General features: G+C 48.4%; 3 protein-coding genes across 8 annotated transcripts in view; 1 reads left to right on the forward strand and 2 right to left on the reverse strand.

The window, feature by feature from the left end:
• LOC309359452 (uncharacterized protein) overlaps positions 1 to 23,456 on the reverse strand; it is a 190,788-nt gene extending 167,332 nt beyond the window's left edge. Inside the window, exon 1 of the mRNA XM_081893121.1 lies at positions 23,453 to 23,456. The gene's annotated coding sequence lies outside the window, so the exon portion shown is untranslated. The remainder of the gene's footprint in view (positions 1 to 23,452) is intronic.
• On the forward strand, positions 726 to 8,054 carry NUDT17 (nudix hydrolase 17). 2 transcript variants are annotated; one of them, XM_081893103.1, is made up of 9 exons: positions 726 to 822; positions 1,757 to 1,886; positions 2,601 to 2,723; positions 3,568 to 3,751; positions 4,601 to 4,626; positions 4,973 to 5,065; positions 6,046 to 6,144; positions 7,183 to 7,319; positions 7,463 to 8,054. In XM_081893103.1, the coding sequence occupies exons 2-9, from the start codon at positions 1,791 to 1,793 to the stop codon at positions 7,623 to 7,625; spliced, it is 921 nt and encodes a 306-aa protein (XP_081749229.1). In that variant the 5' UTR covers positions 726 to 822; positions 1,757 to 1,790; the 3' UTR covers positions 7,626 to 8,054. The 2 variants fall into 2 exon arrangements, with proteins under 2 accessions (XP_081749229.1, XP_081749228.1); XM_081893102.1 differs by lacking the exon at positions 726 to 822 and adding an exon at positions 1,490 to 1,606.
• PIAS3 (protein inhibitor of activated STAT 3) overlaps positions 12,082 to 23,764 on the reverse strand; it is a 31,881-nt gene continuing 20,198 nt past the window's right edge. For 4 of the 5 annotated variants that reach the window (XM_081893021.1, XM_081893018.1, XM_081893019.1 and 1 more), the window contains 10 exons: positions 23,563 to 23,697; positions 23,116 to 23,221; positions 22,203 to 22,276; positions 19,753 to 19,913; positions 18,746 to 18,882; positions 17,565 to 17,733; positions 16,567 to 16,697; positions 15,547 to 15,618; positions 14,836 to 14,873; positions 12,082 to 13,314 (listed from right to left, as the gene is read on the reverse strand). In XM_081893021.1, coding sequence (XP_081749147.1) covers positions 13,036 to 13,314; positions 14,836 to 14,873; positions 15,547 to 15,618; positions 16,567 to 16,697; positions 17,565 to 17,733; positions 18,746 to 18,882; positions 19,753 to 19,913; positions 22,203 to 22,276; positions 23,116 to 23,221; positions 23,563 to 23,697 — 1,302 coding nt within the window. In that variant the 3' untranslated portion in view covers positions 12,082 to 13,035. The remainder of the gene's footprint in view (positions 13,315 to 14,835; positions 14,874 to 15,546; positions 15,619 to 16,566; positions 16,698 to 17,564; positions 17,734 to 18,745; positions 18,883 to 19,752; positions 19,914 to 22,202; positions 22,277 to 23,115; positions 23,222 to 23,562; positions 23,698 to 23,764) is intronic. The other variant, XM_081893020.1, reaches the window with a different exon arrangement.

Consider the following 23,764-nt stretch of genomic DNA (forward strand, 5'->3'; position numbering starts at 1 on the left):
GTGGCATCCAGCCAGGTGGAGTGGGAAAAGCCCACTCATTTGTCTCTACAGCAACAGAGCTCACTTGGTTAAGATGCAAATGACAAGGACTGTACTTAGCTTTCTTTACAAAGATACTCATAGAGGATCACAGAGGCCCAGGGTATCATCCAGACTGACCCCTCTCACTCTAGCTAAATGAGGGGTGTGTATTTGGGTTAAATGTGGGTCCTGGGTCTGAAATGGTGGGAGGTGACTGCCCCCCACTGGCAGCAGCTCTCCAGAGTTTCAGGGAGGGAGTCTACCTGGAAATGTAAGAATTTGAACCTGGTGCCTTCTGCAATGCAAGGGGGAAGCGCCACCACTGAGCTACGCCTCTTCCCCTAAACTTGGGAGATATGAGTTCTCTACTGTATTTAAAAGGACGGGATAGGTTTTCGCTAGAAACGTTGCTTAAAGGGGAACCGCCTGGGAGAAGCTTGAGCTATGAAAGCGGAAGAGAGATGTTTCAGCCAGCTGCCAGACAGAATGGCAGGAGCCTCAAAGTTCCGAAGAAGCGTCAAGGCGCAGGAGGCACAGGATTGGCCCAGGGAGCAAGTGGGTGGGTTGTCAAGGTAACAGTGACCCACCCTCCTTTGTGACATCTTATTTTTCTGTTCAGGGTGGGAGTTAGAAGCGAGGTAGTTAGTGTGTATGGGAGAGAATAGAAGAGGCTCTTGATTTTGATATTTACATATATATAAAATTATAAATATATGTGTAATATTTATACATTTGCTTGCTTTTAAAATGCTCTGTTCTTCGTATCCAACCTGCTAAGAAAGATCTACTGCATCTCTCAAGGTGCCTCCAAGCTAATGCATCAACACCCCATCTGCTGCCAAGATCTGTTCCCCCGCCCTTGCACTTTTAAGAGCATAAGGCGAGCCTCTTGGATCAGGCTAGCGGCCCACCTGGTCCAGCATCCTGTTCTCACAGAGGCCAACCAGGTGCCTTATTGAGAAACCCACAAGCAGGCTCCAGCACAACAGCCCTGTCCCCTCCTGTGGCTTCCAGCAACGGGGCAGAGGTTGTAGGTAGTAGCCATCCATAGCCCTCTTCTCCATGAATTTGTCTAATCCTCTTTTAAAGCCACCCAGGTTGGTGACTATCACTGCCAACTGCGGGAGGGAGTTCCACAGTTCAACCGGGCGTCGCATAGTGTTTTCCTTCGCGAGGGCAACTGTCCAGCTCCTTGCATGGGGCTGTTAGGAAATGTTTCTATCACGCACCCCCAAACTTGGCCCCCCCAGCTGTTTTGGGACTACAATTCCCATCATCCCTGATCACTGGTCCTGTTAGCTGGGGATGATGGGAGTTGTAGTCGCAAAAAGAGCTGGAGGGCCGAGTTTGGGGATGCCTGGTTTATACCTACAGTTGTTCCATTGCAAAGAGAATCATCGAAGGAGCGCGCTTTAAAGCAGCCGCAAGAGGGCTCTCTCTAGCTTTGCAAAGGTTGCAACCCCTCCCAGCAGAAATTGCATTTCCTCCCGCAGCAGCTTCCTGGGGCTGCCCTTAGCCGGGAGTCGGCTTCACTTCCTGCCTGAAACTCACAAGCCCCTAAAACAAGGGATCGTGCAATGCACAGGTTGCAACAGCCTTGCAAGGGGGAAAAAACGGGTCTCCTGTTCCTTTGCAACCTCTGCGTGCAAATGCAACGCCCGGACGCCGCGGAGCCTTTTGCAGCGTAGAGGCAGAATGTTTCAATTTTTCATGATAGTGAATTTCCTCCAAGCAGCCAGGCTGAAAAGCCTCTGAAAAGCCTCGCCCCGATGCTGGCTAGGAGGGCGAACATGAAGAGCATCACCAGGGTGGTGGTTTACCTGTCCAAAGAGAACAGCTGCCCGCAGCGCGCCAGGTTCCAGCAGGTAGCGACGAAAACTGTGTGTGGGTCTGTCACTTGCTGTCCTCTGTTGGGATTTTGTGGAAGGATCCGGGTGATTTGCAGGTGGATGAGGTCCCGCATCCACACTAGGCATTTAAAGCAGTGGATCCTGGGGTGATTCCCTAAAGGCCACGGCAATGGATTAAGCCAGGGGTTCCCCAACAACTGGTTGGCAACAGTGCCCCCTACCTTATAAAAAGAACAATTCAGAATTGCACTTTGCAGGACTCCCTAAAGAAAATAATAGCACAAGAAAATTCAACACAGTAACAAGTATTTCCACCCTGGTTCAAAATTTGGTTCAACAAACTGATGAACTTGATCCAACAACAGCAGCTATTATTATTATTATTATTATTATTATTATTATTATTATTATTATTTATATATCACCCCATACCCAGAGATCTCAGGGTGGTTCACAAAAAAGATCAACATAAAAACCACACTATATATATAATCAAAATAAAAACAACAACCCCCTCACAAAAAGAGCCACATTTCAAAAGGGTATAGGATGTCAGTCAGGTGAACCAAAGGCCTTTTAAAAGTCTAATAGTAATTTACACCCCCCCCCCGAAACTGCAGCATTACCTACAGTCTTAATTGGACACCGCCCCCACCCAAAATAATCTTGCATACGGTATTATGAAATGGTGACCAGGGTTTTGTTTTGTTTTTTGTCTGCTTCTCCCAGAGCATCGTTGGCCACTTTTGCACAGGCGACGAAGACAGCTGGATGGTGAACTGCGCTTTGGACCAGCGCCGGTTCCTGATTTCTGACAGGGAGTTTGCTGGCTCCAACAGGGTCCTCTTGCAGGTTGGTGGGGGAGATGGATAGGGTTTCCAGAACTGAAACACTCTTTTAAAAATGTTCAGTTCTGCTTCTTTTTTTAAAGATGCCTAATTCCATTTATTTTCACCCAAGTTGCTACTGTGACCTTTTTTCTTTTTCTTTTTCTTTTTGAAGGAGTGAATAAAAATATAAAACCAAAAAATTACCTTCTTATTTGTCTATCAATTGCCCAATGATGGAAAAGGTAAAGGTAAAGGGAACCCTGACCATTAGGTCCAGTCGTGGCCGACTCTGGGGTTGCGGCGCTCATCTTGCTTTATTGGCAAGAAATAAAACTAAACTAAACAAAAACAAAAAAGCACACATCTACAGAAAAAAAACATATCATTACATACATAAACACAAATTTACTTCCTTCCTTTGTTCTAAGACCTCAAAAAATTTACTCTTACTGTATTGTTGTGTCTAATTAGATTACTTCCACCTTTGTACTTTTTTTTTTTTACACCATTTTTCTTTTTTTTTAACCCTGTAAGGCATCATTCATTACATACCAATATACTTACTCCAGAACAATGTTTTTTCATATACTCTTTAGCACAGGCTAAAGACTATTCTTGGTAGTCCTTGTGTCTCTGGTGGTTCCAGTTATAGGTTTATGTTTCTGTATCTCTGGCAAGTCATCTCTGATTCCCTCATTTCTTATGATGCTGCTCTCCGCTTACCTGTCACAGGTATCTAAGGATAACCAGCTTTTATTGTTCTTCTTGCAAATGTAGCATCCCAAGCTAACCTTTGTTCAGTTTGGTTTATGTGTTTGTCTCATGAAGAAAAGAAAAGATAAAAAAAGAGACCTTCCTTCCCACAGAGACCGCCTTTCTGCCCCATCAAACACCTGACGGAGGCGCAAGCTTCTTCCCTCCCTGCAGAGACCCAGGAGCGAGGGGTGGATGTGGGCGTGGCCATCCTCCTGCAGTCGGCCAATCAGAAAGTGTTGCTGACAAGGCGGTCCAAGACTCTGAGCATCTTCCCCAACATTTGGGTCCCTCCAGGTGAGAGTTGGAGGTGAGGCAGGGGAAGGGAATGTGTTTGTGACGCTGCAGTTAGAGAAATTAGAGGTGGGGAAGGGATGAGGAAAGCTGCCATGCTCCAAAGGCAGGAGAATACACAGTCATCCTACAGCCGGACCCTACAGGTGGTCCACAGGAAGGTTGAGAACACCTGTATTTCCCCCTGCAGTTTGTAGCCCCACCCCACCCCAGGTAACTGGGATTGAGGCTCTTTAGACTGAGCCTGTATGCTTGAGCAGGCCAGCCAAGGACCTTACTTGGGGCCCCTGATTTTCATAAGAAAGTGCTTTGAATTTTTTTTCTTCTTAAAGACCAGCAATATATAAATTTTACAAAATTAATAAAAGAAACAATACCACATTGGCTTTGAGTTGGATCCTGGGGCTGAAGGACCTGACCATTAGGTCCAGTTGTGGCCGACTCTGGGGTTGCGGTGCTCATCTCGCTTTATTGGCCAAGGGAGCCGGCGTACAGCTTCTGGGTCATGTGGCCAGCATGACTAAGCCGCTTCTGGCGAACCTGAGCAGTGCACGGAAATGCCGTTTACCTTCCCACCAGAGCGGTACCTATTTATCTACTTGCACTTTGACGTGCTTTCGAACTGCTAGGTGGGCAGGAGCAGGGGTAGTATATCTTTATCCCCATTGTGCATGCCGGAGGGGCCGTACATCCTGTGGAAAGCTGCCCCCCCCAACGTTTCACCCCCTTTCCTTTGTGTCCAAGAGCTGAGCTGGCAACTCCGAGAATGAAACGCTGAGCTGAGCGGTGGGCTTAGAGGGGGATCGAGCCTGTCAGAAATAAATTGGCATGGACCTTTCTTTTCCTTTGCAGGTGGCCACATCGAACAGGACGAACAGGTAACGAAACAGCTTGCTGTGCTCTGGAAGGAGAGGAAGTACAGAGGCAACCTGTGTCAGGGGAAACCAGGCTGGGAGGAAATAAGTTTATTTATACCAGGGAGGGTCAATGTGGTTCCTTCTGCATGTTGCTGGACTACGCCACCCATCAGCCTGGCCGAGTCAGGGGCTGATGGGAGTTTAGTCCAGCAGCATCTTCGTGTTGGCTACCTGCAATTTATAGAGATTTCTGTCCCATCCTTCTTGTACCTCAGAGTGGCTTCTATCAATCTGAATTTGTGTTTTTCCTTTAAAAAAAGAGGGAGTTTCAGGATCTGCTCCAAACCTGCTTTTTCTGCTCCTGTAGTTGCTGGATGCTGGGCTGAGGGAACTGGGGGAAGAGACAGGCCTGTGGCTTGAGGACGGGGAGTTTTCCTGGCGCCCGTTGGCCCTGTGGGAGGTAAGAGTCACTCAAGCATCCCAGAAGAGCTGAGGTGAATTATGGGGTACCTAGAAGGGCTGGGAGGGACCGGGGTTCAAAGGCCTGTCCACATGAGGCAGGGGCAGCCATGTTAGTTGTGCATGACTTTGCCCTCTTCATATCTAAAATGCACAAGTGTGAATTATTTACGTACTATTAGTTGTGCAGAGTCGCCCATGAGAGACTCTTTGGTTTAGCAATCTGGTTAAGGCTGAGGAGACACCAGTTCTGATTCCCACTTGGATGCAGTTTGCCAGGTGACCTTGTCATCATCTCTCAAACGTGGCCTACCTCACAGGGTTGAGGATAGAATTGGGGTGGGGAAGAGCCATGCCACCCTAATCTCCTTGGAGCTATTAATTTTCAAGAATAGATAAAAGAGAGTTATGAAACATGGCAATACCTGAGACCTATTGCTCTATCTACCGTATTTTTTGCTCTATAAGACGCACCAGACCACAAGACGCACCTGGTTTTTGGAGGAGAAAAACAAGAAAACAAATATTCTGAATCTCAGAAGCCAGAACAGCAAGAGGGATCGCTGTGCAGTGAAAGCAGCAATCCCTCTTGCTGTTCTGGCTTCTGGGATAGCTGCGCAGCCTGCATTCGCTCCATAAGACGCACACACATTTCCCCTTACTTTTTAGGAGGGAAAAAGTGAGCCTGATAGAGCAAAAAATACGGTACTTCAGAATTGTCTACACTGACTGGCAGCAGTGGCTGTTTGTGGTTTTTGATGGTATCTTCCCAGCCCTAACTGGAGATGCCATTGGGGTTTGAACTTGGGACATTCTGCATGCCAAGCAACTGCTCTGCCCCTTGAGATAGGGCCCTCCCCCCAGTGTTCAAAGCAGTCCACTTCCAGCCTGCTCCTTACAACACCCCTGTGAGGAGAAGTCGGTCTTCTCGCACAGCCTAAGGGTTTCCTCACGGGTGCTGCCTTCTCTCGTCCCCTGCAGTCTGTGTACCCTCCTATGCTGAGCAGAGGCCTGCCAAAGCGTCACCATGTCGTTGTCTACCTCCTTTTGCTTTCCCGCGAGAGTCACCAGCAGCTCCAGGTGAGGTGGTTGGTGCTGTTCAGGGTCACGGGAAGCCTAACCGGGTGTCCAAGCGACCCCCCAGAAGAGAAGATTAGAAGCACACACACACACCCTCCTGGTTTTAAACTATGCACAGCATCCATATGTCAAGAATGCTCAAGTTGTGATTGCAGGGGGTCAGAATAGATGATCCTTGGTGTCCCTTCCAACTCTACAATTCTGATTTGCTCTTATGGGCAAGCTCTGGTGACTCTGGTTTCTTGGAACTCTAGTTCAGCCTTTTTCCACCCGAGGGCTGAATTCCTTGATGGGCAGCCTGCCTAGTTCCTAGAGTGGTTTAACAATCTATCTCTCCACAGTGAATTCTGGGAGCTGCAGCTCTAGGAGGGCATTAAGGGGGTCTCCTAGGAACTCTCAGCACCCTTAACAAACTACAGCCCCCATAATTCTTTGGGGCAATTTAAAGTGGCATCCAACCAGCCTTTTAACTGGGAATGGCAAACCCCAGATATTTCATGGGCAAAGATGGGGGGGGGCATACTTTTGTACTGGTGATAACCTTGTTTACACACCCAGCTTTGCCTACTTAAAATGATCCTAACAGGTTTTTTTTAAAAGAAAATGGAAATTTATTAGAATATTTCATCTCAGAGTAAACAACAGAGCGTCTTGTGGCAAAAGCTGAGAAGGATGGGGAAGCTTTTATGATCAGTGGGCCAGATATCCTGACCCCTGGCGGGCAAAATTTCACAGGTGGGTGGGGCATTACCTGCCAATCGCCCTAGGTCATAGTGACATCAGGTGATGCCGCACTCTAAAGTGAAGCCCTGATTGTCGGGATTTCAAAGCCTGGTGTGGGGCTGTTTGAAAGCCCTTTTGCAAGGAGACACTGACTGCTTTCAAACCTCTGAAAACCTGTTTGCAAAAGGGCTTTTAAACAGCCCCACACTGCTCTTTGAATCGCCAATTTTCTTTTAAAATAATATTCCACTGTACTCGACATGCCTAGAGCAGTTCTGGTTGCTTGGCCGTGCTTACTTTTGTGTCACATTTCAGGTGAGACTGAAGCCCAATGAAGCAGAAGTGAGCGCTTACGCCTGGCTGGACGAGCCAGTCTTGGCATCCATTGCTGCTACGCAGAATGAGATTGGGGCCACCAGTGCGATGGCAGGCGATCTCCCACCAGCTGTCAGGTATGTGGATGGTTAGGCGATGTGAAAAACGGGGGGGGGGGGAGAGCACCCCCTCCCCTTCAGCACCTAGGTCAAAAGTGTGCTGGCAGCCCCTTGGGCAATGTTTTGGGCTAACTGGGCATCTTCTTTGCCTCCCTGAACAGCATCACCGAACTGCAGCACGGCTCAGCCAAGACAGTGGCCATCCCCACCACAATGTTCCTCAGCTCCGCTCCGCTACAGGGGGAAGATGTGGAAAGAGTGAGCACCGGGACAAAGTTTGCCCTGAGGCTCTGGCTGGACACTTTAGCGGTGCAAGCAGAGTGAAAGGATCAAAACTGGGAAGGAAGAGAAAGAAAGAGGTGGCAAGCCACATGGGGTATGATCCGGACTCAGCCACTGGATTCAATCCTAGTTTTATGCTGGTGGCAGTTGGCTCTCTCGATACCACTAAGGGTGATCAGGCTTCCCTTTTTGGGATGTGTGTGGGGGGGAGGACTGATCTCATGGGGAAATTGTATTTTCACATTTTATTGTTCAGTGACCAAGGAGCAACAAGAGTTTCACTTCTTGCCTGGACATTGTAGGCACACTCCACATCCACAGTGGCAGGAAAGCAAATGAGGGTTTTTAAAAGGTTGGGTGTGTTGTTGTTTTTTAGCAGAACATGTCATTGTACATACTTAAAAGAGGCAGTCCACTGGACAGCAGGGAAGAAATAAATGAATGCAAACAATAGGACGCATCTGAATTTCACACCATGAGTTCCAGAACTTTCTTTCATGTGCTTATCTGGTTCCTGTTCAAAGGACTACCACATATGGGTTCCCTTCGCATTCAAGATGACAGAAAATAACCTGTGGAAGTGTGGCGGATTTGAAGCCCTGTCTTCTTGCCCCAAAGTCTTGCAACTTGTTCACTGTGCCACCATGGCCCATGTCTAGCAACCACTGCCGTGCTTTTTAGGAAGGGGCAACACATCTTTTGTAATCAACTGTTGCTGCTATTATTTTAAAAATATTGTTTGGAAAAATCCAACAAAAATAAAAGAATGGGCGAGGTATGGCTCCACTTTGCTGCTCTGCTCAGCAGATCGGCAGCCGTATCCTGTACCAGCCGTGGCTTCCGGCCTGCCTGCCAACTCTACAATTCAAGGGTAGCCCCGGGTGCAGCACGTTGCAGTAGTCTAGTCAGGACTGCCAACCAGGCTCTCTTGGTCCAGGGACAGCCATAGCAGGTGAACCAGCTGAGGCTGGAAATTGGCACTAATGAAGTCAGAACTCCACAGCAGTTCTTTTGCCAAGAATTTATTTTATCTAAAAGGTACTTTTTGCATATACACAATGGCTCCAAGCTGATAAAACAAAGAGATTCAATGGACAGAAAAAGGAGACCCAAAAGTGTGAAGCGAAGCAGTCCTCTTTTTTGCTATTGGGGTGCAGATGAAATGTTTTATGAGGTTAGTGAGATGAAGCAGGGTGTACGTTCTGTCTGCAGACACATTGCTTTAAAGCAGTTGATAATGGCAGTGAAAGAAAAACCAGAACCCGACCTTTCTTTGTCCCCAAATGCTCACTGTTAATGTACAAAACATATATGCCTGTAGAGCTTGGCGGTTCTTCATGCGGCTGCCTGGTCTTAACCCCCACTTGGTAAACAGCCACAAGGCTGCATGCCAAGGGGGGGGGTAGGAACCTTGGGGGACACCTGCCCCCAAGTTCCAAGAAAGTGTCTTCCTGAAGGCTCCCCACACCCATCCTTGAAAGACAAATCAGGTCAGCGCAAATAGATGCATGTGTTGTTGGAAGAGAAATTTGCAGTATCGCTTACCAAGATTTCATACTTCGAAGGAGCTGGAATGTTGGCAATGCTCAGGAGGAATGGGGGAAAGGTGTACCAAGCATGGAGATTTGAGGTTGGAAGATAAGACTGGAGCTATAATATAGGGCAGGAGCTCCCTCACCACCCCCAGCTCTTTATTTCTGGCTTCAAACTTTGCTCAAAGAATAGCCTCACATCACGACGCTTCCCCTCCAAAGGACTAGAGACTTGAGTTTTTGTTTAAACAGAAATGGAATTTTCAGGAGATGAATGCTTAGGGCTGGGTGACAGGAGTCGGCGTGTTTTGCAGTCTAGCGTTATAGATTTATGTCAGCTAGAAAAATGGCACCCACCCCACCCAGAAGGTGTAAATCTCTCGGCGTTTGACCGTTCTAAGCAGATGCCTTGAAAAACAACCCCCTAGATGGAAATGACTAGGGGACACCCAAGTCACACACCTAATGGCACATAATGAAGAACATCAGAAAAGCCTGCTGGATGAGGCCAGCGGCCCATCTGGTCCACCATCCTGTTCTCAGTGGTGGCCACCCAGATGCCCATGGGAAACCCGGAAAGCAGGATTTGAGCACACAAGTGCCCTCTCCCGCCCTGCGGGTTCATGCACCTGGCATTCCTGGAGGCAGCAATGAGCAGCTACTGATAGCCCTCTCCTCCATGAATCTGCCTAATCTTTTAAAGCCATGGAGGTTGGTGGCCATTGCTGCTTCCTGTAGGAGGGAGTTCCACCGTTTCAACTCTTCATTACCTTTCCGATTCAAAATATCCCCCACTTCTACAGCCGCAGATCACCAATGCAGATTAATACTGCCTGCCCAGCAAAGGATGCTCTGAAGAAACGGTGTAGCGTATTTGCATCCATTCAAGCATCCTCTAAAATGTTAGTGAAGTGATATATTGGGATGGGGTGAGGTGAGGAAACTAATCTGTGTTAAAGCAAAGGTTGGATGACCTCCAAGGCACCAACCCTTACGCTGTAGTCTGGCAGACATAAGCGCTGCTGAAACGTAAGACATTCCCTACAGTGGGAACTTCCAACAAACTCAAATTTGGATGGCTGTGAAGTACCGTATTTTTTGCTCTATAAGACCCACTTTTCCCCTCCTAAAAAGTAAGGGGAAATGTGTGTGCGTCTTATGGAGCGAATACAGGCTGCGCAGCTATCCCAGAAGCCGGAACAGCAAGAGGGATTGCTGCTTTCACTGCGCAGCGATCCCTCTTGCTGTTTTGGCTTCTGAGATTCAGAATTTTTTTTTCTTGTTTTCCTCCTCCAAAAACTAGGTGTCTTGTGGTCTGGTGTGTCTTATAGAGCGAAAAATACGGTATGCGGATTTTATGTGTTGCTACTTGGAAGTGAAGCGGTTCGAGGCGGCTTTGGCCCAGTGATGCTAGGAAGTTTTTGGGCTGTTTAATTCTGACTTCCACCTCACTTTGCCAGCTGATCCTTTTGGCTGGAGAGGCGGGGTTTGTGCCTTCTGCATGTAATGGAAGGGCTCTACCACTCAGCTATGGTCCCAACGCAGGGAGCGAATGTCTCCTATTTAAGGTTACCTTCAGGAACCTTAAATAAGCTTCCAAGGAAGCCCAGGATTCATCAAAACTTCTTTCTTGTTCCAAACTCAGATTTAAAACGAAACATGGAAGAAGGACTTATCGAAGCAAAGTTCTCCGATGAGTGGGAGATCTGGGTAACGGGCTACGCCAAACGGAATTAACAGCTCTGATCAAAATGCATTGGGACATTTCCTGCCCTGAAATTGGGCATTTCTGACTTTTAGATCTGCACACCGTGGAGTCTTTGTCGAGTGATTAAAAAAAATAAAGTTGAAAAGAGGCAAAAGCTTCTTCATAAGGCTGTCACTGCTCTGCTGCATCTGGCTTAGCGCTCCTGTTGCTTTCAAGCAGGGAGAGATTTTATTATTTAAGTTCTAAACTGCCTTTTAGGGCAGAACCACTCCGCTCAAGGCTTGTTCTTGTTGTCGAAAGCAACAGGATTTGTTAGAAAAGGAAAAAAGTGCTTAGCTTTCCAGAACACTGTCTGTCTTTCTCACTGCATCGTCTGGCTTGGAAAAGGCGAGACGGGCAGGTGCAGGAAGCTGAAAATGCAGAAGCAGCGGCTACGAACTTAAAACACACAAACACGCGCAAAACAATTATACACTTAAATACATAAATAAAGTTTGTGCAATGGACGATGCGCTGCCCCCACCTGAGCAGGGAGGGAAGTGCAACCTTCATTTCGTCCTCGGAAGAGAGGGTGGAGGGGAAACACAGAAAAGATCTTTGGAGTTTCTTATGTACAAAAACTGAAAATATAGATTATAATAATTATATATATCTATATATATATCTATATATATATATCTTTTGTTCTCTGTACAAGATTGGCAGGAAATATTTTAAGAGGAGTGGGGACGGGAACCCTAGATCTACAGCTTTAGAAAAATACACTGTGGTAACAACAGTCTCGAGGATGGGCAGGTCCGCCATGGATGTTGGTGATGGAGGAGAGGAGGACAGAGACACGGGGGCGCAAATCACGGGACTTTTAAGGGCATGCTGGTTTCGGAAGCATCCCCTGGGGCTGCACATTAGCGTAAGTCCGAATGTCAAGGAAGCACAGCAGCTAAGGAGGTATCTATGACAAAGAGTCAAGACAGTGTTGCCTGCGATGGGTCAGGTTTTGTGGGCGTGGGGGGGGTGTACACAGACAGAGAAGTCACAGCCCATTACTCTGTAGAGGGCACAAGCTCTCCACCCACCCGCGGCTCCCGTCAAGTGCGCACGCAGCCCAGGGGAAGAGGAGAAAACAGTCACGGAAGTCCCCAATGCGGGAAAGTCAGCAGGAAAGTGGAATCACGGTTCCCCAGTCCTTTTGAGTCCTTGAGCTGCTCCAAAGCTCATCCTGGGCTTCTGCTTCATCTTCATTATGAGTAAGTCTCTCGAGTACAATAATATTGAAAAGTTTGGGCACGTGGAGGATCTTTGAGAAATCTGTTTTAGTTGTGGCAAAACACTCTCAGCTGGAACTGGCCACTCCTCACTGTGGAAGTTATGCCCTCACCTGATGAGTCTGTTAAAAATCTGCTTGGGTGGGGGGCGGCTTTGGTTTTGGCAAATTAGTACACTGCTTTCAAGTCTCACGTTAGCCCTTCATCGGGCACATACAGTATGTCCTTCCCTGACAAAGAATTCTATCAGACTTCCACTTTTTTGTTTTTTTTAATGCCTGTCTGAAATGGTCCAATATAATCTGCCTGGGATCTCTGGTCATTTGTTGCAGAGCTGGCGATGTGCTGAGTATGAGCTGTGCCCAAACATCAAATTCGTGCTTACGATAAAGTTGCCTTGATTTCACTGGCATTCTGCATTCACAGGATTCTGCATTCAAATCCCGGACAGAAGAAACCCAGGTTTCATGCTCCAAACAAAAAAAAAAAAAAGGGGGGGGGAATTCTGCAACTCAGATTATATGTTGACGAGTCTTCATTTGCCTCGTTTTGCATAAATAATCCTGCTTCCGTTAAGCCGTGGGGACCTGGAACTCGACCCTCCCATGACTGAAATTAATTCTTGTTTCCCCAGTTCTTCAGGGCTTTCTGGACTCCACCAGCTCAAAACTCCCAAGCAGCTTCAAGGCCAAATGAAAAAGCGAGATTCTTTGGGCCCCCCAGACTGTCCTGAGTCAATTCCATCATTTTTCAAACCTTGAGTGGAATTGCAGAATGAAAAAAGAGCCCTGAAGGAAAACAAGAGAAAGATCTTTGCCCGATTTGTCTCTTTGCAAGAAATAGGCTTGACAGAATTCTGTCTTTTCCTTGTTTCGCACCAGTGGGGGAACGACGATTCCACTTCCTGCCCTCCTGTAGGGAAAGGGTATCTTCCATGCTGCAAGCTTTTAGTCTAGAGAGATGATATCTGGCCGGCACCCTGGCAAGATGGGGCTGCCCCCCACGGTGCCACTGCGCACGTGGCTTTCCCGCAAGGCCGTGGTGGGTGAAGAGACAACACTGTTCATGCGGCTGCTGCTGCTGGTGGGGGAGCCCACGGTGCCATGGGACCCCACCACCACAGGGGCCAGGGGGTTCATAAAATGGGGTGAGGTGCCACGATACTGGAAGAAGTGGCTCAGGGTGTCTTGCTCATCCAGGGAGGTGATCACGGAAGGGCTGTAATGCTGTCAGGGAAGGAGACAATCAGTTATTTGATGCAAAACAAACAAACAACAACAACAACGAGTTAAAAGGTATTAACCAAGGCCGTGAGCCGGCATGATCCATTATGTCAGAGGAGAGGGGTGGGAAAACTTCAGGGAAAACACTTAAAAACAAAACCCCTAGGACTCCCATGATCTTGTCTGCTGCCAAATAGACATGGACGTCAAATTAAAGGAAGTCTGGTGTAAGAGCTTGACCCATGGAAACGAACAAACCCCCAAGTCTGGCACACAGACAAATAAACCAGAGCTTATTTCTCCAAAGTTTGGTTTCTTGCCTGGTGCCTCTGCAGCCTGGCAAGCGTGTGGAGTAGCCCCAAAACTTCCTAGGTGAAGAAGAGCCCTGGGTTCTTGCACAATCGCAAGCCACAGTTAACAAGGAGCCAAGGTCTGTAAGCATCAACAAAACTCTGGATTGCGGGCAGTGAAACAAAAGCACAATTAATCTGCTAGGCTGGGTTCAGACAATCAAACCAACCACAGTTTCATACGATGGTTTAATAAGCTGTGGCTGGCATTATGAGCGAAGGATATCCCCATGAAAAGGGTAAGAGGAACTGTCAATTTACCAAGTCCGGCCAGACAGGCTCCCTGCTTCCCCACTCAAATCCAACAGGCAGCAACAGCTTTAAGAAGTCCCAGGAAAATCAAAACCCCTTTCTCTAAAGGCAGATAGAGGAGATGACTCTTAAGATGCAGAGTCTTGCAGTTCATGAGGATTTCCTCAGAGTGGGAAGCAGGTGAGGCAACTACCACTAAGACCAATTAACATGCCTCTCACAAACATTTGTTGCTCGGGAACAGTTTGGAAAGGAGGAGGTGGGCAAAGTCCAGCGGAGAAAGAGAAACTGCCCCCTCCCTACCCCTGCTTCAAAATCCAACTTTGTTCTCATCAGGTTAAGTTCCCTCGAAGTTTCTCAGATTGTTACTGGCAATCTCGGGAGCTGAGCTCGCTAGATCAAAGCAGAACATTTTGCAAGACAAGAGTGACTCTTTTGCAAAGATTTTTGTAGGAGCTCATTGCACAACCTGAACTGCTAGCTCCAAGCCAGCCTCTCTGCAAGGGCTTCAGTGCAGCAGCTCAGCTCTAAGGTCCCAGAAATATCACCCCAGACAAACGCAATTTGCTTTCCACAGAGCTGAGGGCTGTTAAGCTGTTCTTATTTCTCAGAACAGTTATAGGAATTCACACGGTGAATGCACCTTGAAAGGAAGGTGCGGGGGGGGGGGGGGCAGCAGCCTGCCACCCACTGTGAAAACAGACAGAGCGAAGCAAGGAGGTAGGAATTTGCAAGAGGCAGGGAAAAGACTGATTTCCCCCAGCCTGTGTTTGCTGGGTTAGCTCAGTGGCAAGAGAAAGGCTAGGTTTGCTCAAGGGTGAAGGGTGGAGAGAAAGCTCACTGGGTTGCTGAATACATGGAGAAATGAAGACTGGGGAAGGGAGGATGGGGAGATGAAGGAAAAGGGAGGGGGGGAACATACCTGATTTTCACTTTGAAGGAAGGAAAACAAATCCAGACCTAGAAAAATGAAAAGGTGAAAAAATAATCTTAATGGTAAAATGAACATATTGGAGGAGAGGAAGGGATTACAAAAAAAGTAGTAAAGTTGGGAGGGGTGTAGAGAAAGATATTTTGGTCGTGGCAGGAGGGCCGGTCTCCATGGACACCGCAAAGGCCTCAGTGTCCTGGGAGGACCTGCCGGGGTGGCGCCATTGAGGAGCACTCCTAGGATGGGTGACCCATCTGCCTCCATGCCCCCCCCCCACTGCCTGCAGTGGCAGAGAGGTCTTTCTGTGAGCAACATCCCCACTGCAAGGAGAAAACGCTGCCCCCTCCCTGCTGCACAGCTGAGGAAAGGGCATGTTGCAACACCCCCAGTCAAAAAACTGGCATTGTCGTTTCGGCTGGAGCAGTATTGCTTGGCCTGGGGGGCACAGGGCACTGGGGTTTGCTTGGTATGGAGGCACCTAGTTTGGGGGCAGCTGGGAGAGAGACCAGTTTGGGGGGGGGGAGCTTCCTGGCCTTGTGGCTGGTGTGCAGAGAGGGAGCTGTGCCACACAGCGGCTGGCCCATGACATGCCAAAGCGCCTGACATCCTCTCTGGGCCAGGTTTGGGTGGGTATTGAGTTGGCAGCTTTAGCGACCGCAGTTACATCAGCATTTCCTGTCTGTCTGTCTTCAGAGCCTTCACCTTTTTTTACTTTTCGGACTCTGCCTTCTCTCCTCTCCTCTCTTGCACTGCCAAATCCCCAGGCCACAATTCCTTTGGACACAAACATACAAGCATCATGACGGGAATGAGGCTTATCAATCAGGAGGGGCAGGGAGCACCTGGCGGGATGGGGAGCGGCTCACTTTATACCAGGCAAGAGTGAGACTGTGTATTCTGCCAACTGAGCAAGAATGGCACATTGACACACACCAGATCCTGGGGGCTTTGCACAGCGTACGGCATCTCTGCCAACTCTTAACATTTCTAGTTCTCAAGGTTTCGAAAATGTGCCAGGAAGGATGTGGGGTGGGCTTAAGGAGAAAATAAAAAAATGTTTGCAAATAAGCTTACTCTGCTTATATCCATGCAGGTCACAAATATGTTTTCTAGGGTGTATTTTGGCATGGACAATCCCGAGCAAGCCGTACGTTCTAACAGCGTTCATGCCTCTTAATCCTGCTCCATTCCACTACACCCTGAAAGCCAGGAGTAAGGTCGATTTGCCTCCCTGCCTGGGTCTGACCAGCAACCCTCAGCTCTCTTTCTCCGCAGGGCTCTGTGTCCACAGCTGCATCCTTCAGAGGTATACACTGGGATTGTGTAAGGAGCATTAGATTGGCTGTGGTTCTTCACAGCCTCTCTCATTTCTGAGGCTGTCCCTAAGCGCATTTGCATTCTAATAACCGTCTCTCTTTTCACTTGGAGCCTGCATCCTTTTCTGCGTAGTATACTTCAGACCATTTGAATTTATCCAACATGGGAAGAAGGCACAGGGGAACAGTTTATGGAACCAGGGGGGCGATATCCCAAAAAAGTTTGGGAACCACTGGTCTAAGCCTTCACAGCGCAGAGAGTCTCATGAAAACACTGCTTGGTTCTGGCGTGGTTGTTTTTAAGCAGGAGAATTAAGTTACCCTGCTCCTACGGGGATACAAAACAGAGCAACAAGGAACTAAACGCAAGCTTTGGCCCTGTGCTGAGCGACGCAGCCCAAATTACCTTGGATGTCCGAGGGGACCTGGTAAGGGTGGTAGTCGGGGATTGGAAGGCTGGAGAGGTAGTCGCTCCCCACAGTGGCCATCGGGGGGCTGCGCAGCACGGAGGAGGGCTGGTGGTCAGGGCTTAATACTCTGAAATGAAACAGAAAGACTAGGCTTAGAGAAGGAAAATAGAGGGTGCACACATGGCGGACATGCATCGAATCATATGCATAGTGTGCTGACAGAAGTCTTTCTCCCTCTCTTGTAATACTAGAACCCAACAGGGTCATCCAATGAAGCTGAAGGTGGGAAGACTCAGGACAGACAAAACAAAATCCTTCTTCACGCAGCACATGACCTAAAACTATAGAACTTGCTCCAGCAGGAGGCAGTGAGGGCGACCAACCTGGATAACTTTTAAGGGGGGGGGGGTAGGCGAATCCAATAAAGCTATTGATGGCTACTGGTGACGACGGCTACACTGCCTCCACAGCCAGAGCAGCAATGCTTCCACATACCACTTGCTAGAAACCACAGGAGGGAACACGGCTCTTGTGTTTGGGTCCTGCTTACGGCTTTCCCACTGACCTCTGTCTGGTCCCTGTGAGAAAAGGATGCTGGGCAAGATGACCCCCCCTTGACCTGATCCAGCAGGGCTCTCCTTATTGTTCTCTGCTCTTCCCCATTCTGAAAAACCCGCTTAATCTGGACCTGGAGCATTCTGCACAAGAGGGTGGGTTTGATGAAACTATTGATGGCTACTAGTCATAATGGTTACAGTAAGGATTCTGAATCCCAGTTGCTGGAGGACAGCATAGTCGTGGTCTAGCATGCTCACGTCCTGCTAGCCGATTTCCGATGGGCACCTAGCTGACCACTGTGAGAACAGGATGCTGGATAAGACGGATCCCCCTTGGGCCTAATCCACCAGCCAGGCTCTTCTCAGGCTCCTACACTCCTTTCTTTCCACGCAAGAAGGTTTAACCCAACACAGAGTAAACACAAAGCGAGCCCCACCCCTTGGGTCCCGCTGCAGACGGGATGGCCGCAGTGGTGAGCGGGAAGGGCTTCTTGGCGGGGGGCTCCTCCTCGTCCGAAGAGCTGTCCAGCGTGAGGTCGATGACCTCCACTTTCTTCTTGCCTTCGGCCAGCTGCTTCCCGTCAGAGCCCACTGTGTACAGCGAGGCTGCGAAGAGGAGGAGAAAAGAGGTTAAGGTAGGCGAAGACAGACAGCCCTGCCGTAAAACAGCAGCAGGGCTCCGATCTTGAAACTCGTCAGCACTCAGGTTAGCACAGACAGCAAGGAGTTCCCTGTCCCCCCGTCAGGAAGGTGTGCAGTTGGCTCCCAACTCCCTTCATCCCTGATCACTAGCTGTGTCAACCGGGACTAATAGGTCAAGTAACATCAAAGGATTTAAGCTAGGCTGACTTAGGAAGGAGGAGCAGGAGGAGGAGCTGCAGGGGTCCCAGGACTATGGCATTTCTGTTCCCAGGGTCTTGTATCTTGCCCCTACCATACAGACACGTAGGCAAGACTTGAAGAGCTTCTTCCTTAACTGAGATCATGGTTAGCTAGGATGTCTGAAGAGGAGGGGAGGGGCTGTGGCTCTGCCCTGCCCTCTCCTCAACTGCTTATGCCTGGCTTGGCCGTGCCCTTGCACTGTGACTATAATACCTCTTGCCTGCTTAAATGCAGGAGGGATGTGAGTGCAAATCCCCAAATGCTGCACAAAGGTGGCATCAGTTGCTCGACAAAAAGTGGCAAAAGTGTGTCAACGCAGGAATTTACAGCCCTTGGGCTGGTCAAGAACTGTGTGTTTTGCTTGCTAACTTGGCTATTGTATCTTTATCTCTTGCCTTGCTCTTGTCTGTCTGTCGTGAAGATCTGTCCCAAAATGCCACTCTAAAGTACTTTGGCTCTTCATCAATCTGCCATTAGCCATGACACTGCTAGGCCCAGACTAAAGGGCACCAGTCGAGGGCCCCATGAAGGTCAGAATAACTCAAAGATGTCTCACCCTCTTCTAAAGCCACCAAGTTGGTGGCCGTCATTGCTGCCTCATGTGGGAGGGAGTTCCACAGTTTAACTCAGTGTTGCATGAAGAAGGGGACTTTGAATCTTCCTCCATTCAGTTTCAATCACAGAACGGCCAACTAACATGCACAGGGAGGTGCCAGGCCTCCCCAGTTCCTCCTACCTTCCAGCCCATTGTAAGCAGATGGCTGGCAAACCTCCTGGTTCTCTTTCTTGGGCTTCATGGGACACCAGGATCCATCCTCCATGAATTGGATCTCATCACAGTCTGTGACAGAGTTGAGGATTTCCATGAACAACCTGGGGGGAAGGAGGAGAAACAGAGGAAAACATAGGGGTGATTCAACATCTGGACGGTGGCTGAAGTGCTATAGCCCTGACCACCTGGAGGGCACCTCTTTGGTGGAGTCTGAGATTACTATAATTGATCTACAGCTGGCCATAATCTTACATACTCCCTACACTCTTCTGCTCTTCTTTGTGCACAAGGAGGAGGAGAGGAAGCTTCCTCATTCCTTTAGAACAGGGGTAGCCAATGTGGTCCCCTCCAAAGGCTTTTGGACTACAACTCCCATCATCCCTGACAACTGCAATGCTGGCTGGGGCTGATGGGAGCTACAGTTCAAAAACATCTGGAGGGTTCCAGGTTGGCTGCTTTGGAACTCGCCACAGTTCAAACTCCAGAAACCATGACTCGTTTTAACGAACGTCGGATAGAACCAACCACAGGTCCAAGTTTGTACGTGGCATAACACTGTAGTTTGTACTTAAAGCAAAAGCAGATGTCTGCATGCAGGGAAAGTGAAGGAGGCTAGGGAGTATGTAAGATTATGCCAAGCCAGAGGGCCATCATGGTTTGTTCGCCAACAGTCTGACGCAGGCCACACAAAAGATGGACAAAACTGTAAGTATGGCTGCAATTCTTGAAGAGCAAAGATGGCGGACAGAATGTGGCTTCTGGAGAATCTCATCTTGTACTAAATCATTTACTAATTTACAGAAGTTGTGGGACCATTAATTTCTAGGTAATAAAACAGTACATCTATGCAGCCCTGAAGATAGACAACACCACCATCCCTCCAGAATTTAGTACCGTCTGATGGCAAAAGCTGTGGGCAGGGGGGGCCATGCGGGGAGAGAGCCTGACCTCTGAGCCTCCCCCAGCATTACCCGTCAATAATCAAGGCCTCGTAGGGGGCCTTCTTGTCACAGACAGGGCAGGTCCAGGTGGGCTTCTTCTCATTCATCTGAAGGTAAAGGGCTGCGTCAAAGCACTGCAGGTGGGTGCAGGTGAAGGCTCGGCAGGGGACGATGAGCCTCATCTTGCCCAGCTGAAAGGAAGAGGGAGCTTATTTATAATAATCTATTTACTGCGTTTATATCCCACCACTCTTGAGAGTTAAGAAATCCTTGCTGCTTTACTTCAAATTATCCAGAGATCTACCAAAAGACCTCAATCCACCTTCCGCCCACCCTGCTCCAGATCGCAGACTGGGAGCCCTTCGCAAATAACACTGGTATTGGTGAAATTTCACTGATAGAAGCTTCACATAGAAACCCGCTATGCTCACATACCATACCATTAAGCTTTCATGGGGGGTGCAAGCTTTAGTATAACTAAAGCTTCTAGCGGCTGCCAGATTAGTAATTGCCCATTATTGGAAGCATCCTGAAGTTTTACTGTTTTGAGTCTGGAACGTCGCTTTGTTGGAACGCCTGACCAGACACAGATGGGAGAGGCTGAATCTGACAACTTTGATGCAGAATGGTTTCCCTTCTTTAAATGTCCCTCCGGTTTCTCATTCTTTGTTATGAGGGGTATTCAAATACCATCCGATACTCAGTGAAGCAATATTGTACACTGGTTTGCTGTTATAATTTTATTCCGCAGCTCTGTATTACCTTTTCTCCGTCAACCTATTTTGTGTGTGTGTCTACATATTCTTGTATAAGCATAATTAAAAGAAGAAGAGAACTTTAGTATAACTGTATCAACCCAAATGTAATCACAGATGAAGAGGGCATCTTATTCAGGGCATCAAGCAAAGGCTGGGCCTTGACGTCAGATGCCTCCTGTTCAGAGAAGAACAGAGCGGCATGGAAGCTTCGTTTTCTGCAGCACACTGGAAGCAGGCTCTGCTGCAGCGCTTGGGAGTCCCCAACTGGGGCCTCACACTGAATACAATGAGCAAAAGTGCTGGAGTGGGATTTTCCTTGTGCTCAGGGAAGGGCTGCTGATCCAGTGGAGCCACTCACTAACGGAAGAGGGGGGAATTGGGTCGATTCTCCCTGCAGTTCCCAGGCTTATCTTCCACCCTGTTCTCTCAATACTCTGAAGTCGGCTTGAGAGAGAGAGTTGCAAGGGGAGAGGGAAAGCCCTCTGGGTCTCTATGTTCAGGGTAGAAGTTGTGACCAGGACAAGGACCTAAGAAGAGCCCTGGCGGATCACGCCAATGGCCCATCTTAGCCCAGCATCCTGATCTCAGTGGCCAACCAGATGCCCCAATGGGACACCAGCAGGCAGGACCCCAGCACAAGAGCAACTCTCCCCTGCTGTAGTTTCCAGCAAGTGGTATTCAGAGGCATTGCTGCCTCCAACTGTGGAGGCAGAGAAGAGCCATAATGGCTAGAAGCCATCAATAGCTCTCTCCTCCTCCATGAATTAGTCCAATTTATTTTTAAGCTATCTAGGGTGGTAGCCATGACTGCCTCCTGAGGGAGCGAGTTCCAGTTGATCTAGACACTGCATGAAGGACTTTATTTGCCCTGAATCATCCAACATTCAGCTTCTCTGCATGTCCCTGAGCTCTAGTGTTAGGAAAGAGGGAGAAAACCTTTTCTTTATTCACCTCCTCCATACTCGCCTTTTCTCCAAGCTAAAAAAATCTAAATGTTGCAGCCTTTCTCCATAAGGGGATTTGCTTCACCCCCCTTGATTATTTTGCTGGCCCTTTCCTGAACCTTTTCCAACTCTACAATATCCATTTTTGTGCACAATATTCCGAGCACAGTTGCAGTACAGATTGGCATGACAGCATTATATCAGCAGTTTTATCTTCAGCTCCTTTCCCAACGATCCCTAGCATGGTATTTGCCTTTTCCACGGCCGCTGGGTTGGTATCTTCATCAAGTTACCTACCACAACCCCAAGGCCTGTCTCTTCCTGGCCAGATTTGAGAGTATATGGAAAGTTAAGGGGGGAGGGTTTTGCCCCCAAATGCACCTGAGATTAATTATCTTTGGTTAAGCTTACAGCTGCCTTCACTAACCCCGTGCCCTCCAAATTTTCTGGATTACAGCTCCCAACTCAGCAATGGCTGCTGTAATCCAAGACACGTGGAGGGCACCAGCTTGGTGAAGGCTGGTTTGCAGCATTACACAAAATCAAAGAGGAAACAACAATGGGAGAAAGGCGATTTGTGTGCATAACGAGCAAATCATCAGTTGCAGGTTCCAAATACATATTTATGAGCTTGGGCTGGAACGAGCTCCTCATCTGTTTTTGGACAGATTTGGTTTAATTCTCAAGGCAGATTTATAGTGTTTTGGTGGTTCTTCATGTATTTACATATATACGGCTTCATGTGAAATAAAAAGATAAAAGGAGAAACCCGACATACCGGACACATGAGCGAAACTCGTAAGCTCGTTGTCGCTATCTCGCTGTCGGGATCGGCTGTCAGTTTTTCTTTGACTGTGAGGTGTGGGGAGAGAAAGCAAAGAGCCCACTCAATATTAGGAACACACCATAATGCACACTGTGTGGGACCAGCCATGGCTCCGGGGTGAAGCATCGGCTGGCATGCAGAAGGGAAATGGTTCATCTCCAGGGGCAGCTGGGGAAGACCCCTGCCTGAAACTTGGGGAAGGTGATGCTTGTCAGGGTAGACCTGAGCTAGATGGACCAAGAGTCCAACTCCGTACAAGGCAGCTTCCAATTCCCCCCTAAACACCTGGTGCGCGAGGGTGGGACTCCACTCAGCAATCTTTTTTACACCAGGACTTTTAAAAAATATGATCTGGAGTAAAGCTCTGCTCCACATTTAGGCTGGATGAACAATTTCCTGCAGGCAGGAGGGCAAACAGATCATAGAACTGTAAATTAGAAGGGACCCCTTGCCCGCAGCCGTCCCTGGGTGGGCTTGAACCACCAACCTTCTGGTTAACAGTCAGACATATTGACCCATTGAATCATCCAGTTCTGGGAGTAGTATTCAATTCTTTGCACTAGCGGGCAGCACTTCTGCTCATGAGAGATGAAGCACATGACTTTCACCAGTCCCCAATACACAGCACAAGGGCTGCAGTGAGCCAAGATGATAGCAAAAAGGTGCTTTGCCTTGTGTGACTAAGAGAGCTTTTTACTAGTGCTAACCTACCACCTGGAGGTAATTGCAAGAAAAAAGCACACGCAGAATCATAGAGTTCGAAGGGACCCCAAGGGTCACATACTCCAACTCCTTGCAATGAAGGAACCACAACTAAAGCGTCCTTGACAGATGCAGACAAGATTTCAAAGGACACAGAACTTACTCAGGGCTCGTGAGTGGTCTGGGTTTCGGATGCCCTTGGCTCTCAGTTTCTGTAGCAGTGTCACTGATGTCAACTGTTTCACCAAATAAACCGATAGGGAGTAATTCTAGGCAGAAGGAAACCAATTATTATTCAGTTGTACAGAGGAATTAATGTATTCACTGATCTACGTAACAGGCTAAACCCTGGCTCTCGTCCATTGGCTGCAGGCTTCCCTGCCCTTCTTCAACCATTGGCTGAGCTTTGCTGATGTCATGGAATATTCACAAATGTTTAGCTGCCAAATTGGAGAGGCTGCTCACAGGATGTTCAGTTTATTTATTGCCGATCACCTAACTGGGACAGGCACTTTCATACACACAGTTGCAAGGATGGACAGGAAAGTGGAATAATTCTGTTCACACGTGGGGAGAAAAGTGCAACATAAACCACAAAGCTTCTCCTTACCCTGCCAAACTCAGAAGACCAGTTCACAACGATTGTATTGGGGACGGTGGCCGAAAGCCGCACCAAAGGGGTGATGTTGATGGGTCGACTGGGCCGCTTGGGCTCTGCCCCATTTTTGGTGGGGGGAAGATAACCCTGCAGAGGCAGAAGAGGACATCTGAGGTCAGGCCCCTTGACCCTTTGCCAAGGCTGGACATACAGG

The sequence above is a fragment of the Podarcis melisellensis genome, assembly GCF_964234715.1.
Source record: "Podarcis melisellensis genome assembly, chromosome: 16".
Lineage (NCBI taxonomy): Eukaryota > Metazoa > Chordata > Lepidosauria > Squamata > Lacertidae > Podarcis > Podarcis melisellensis.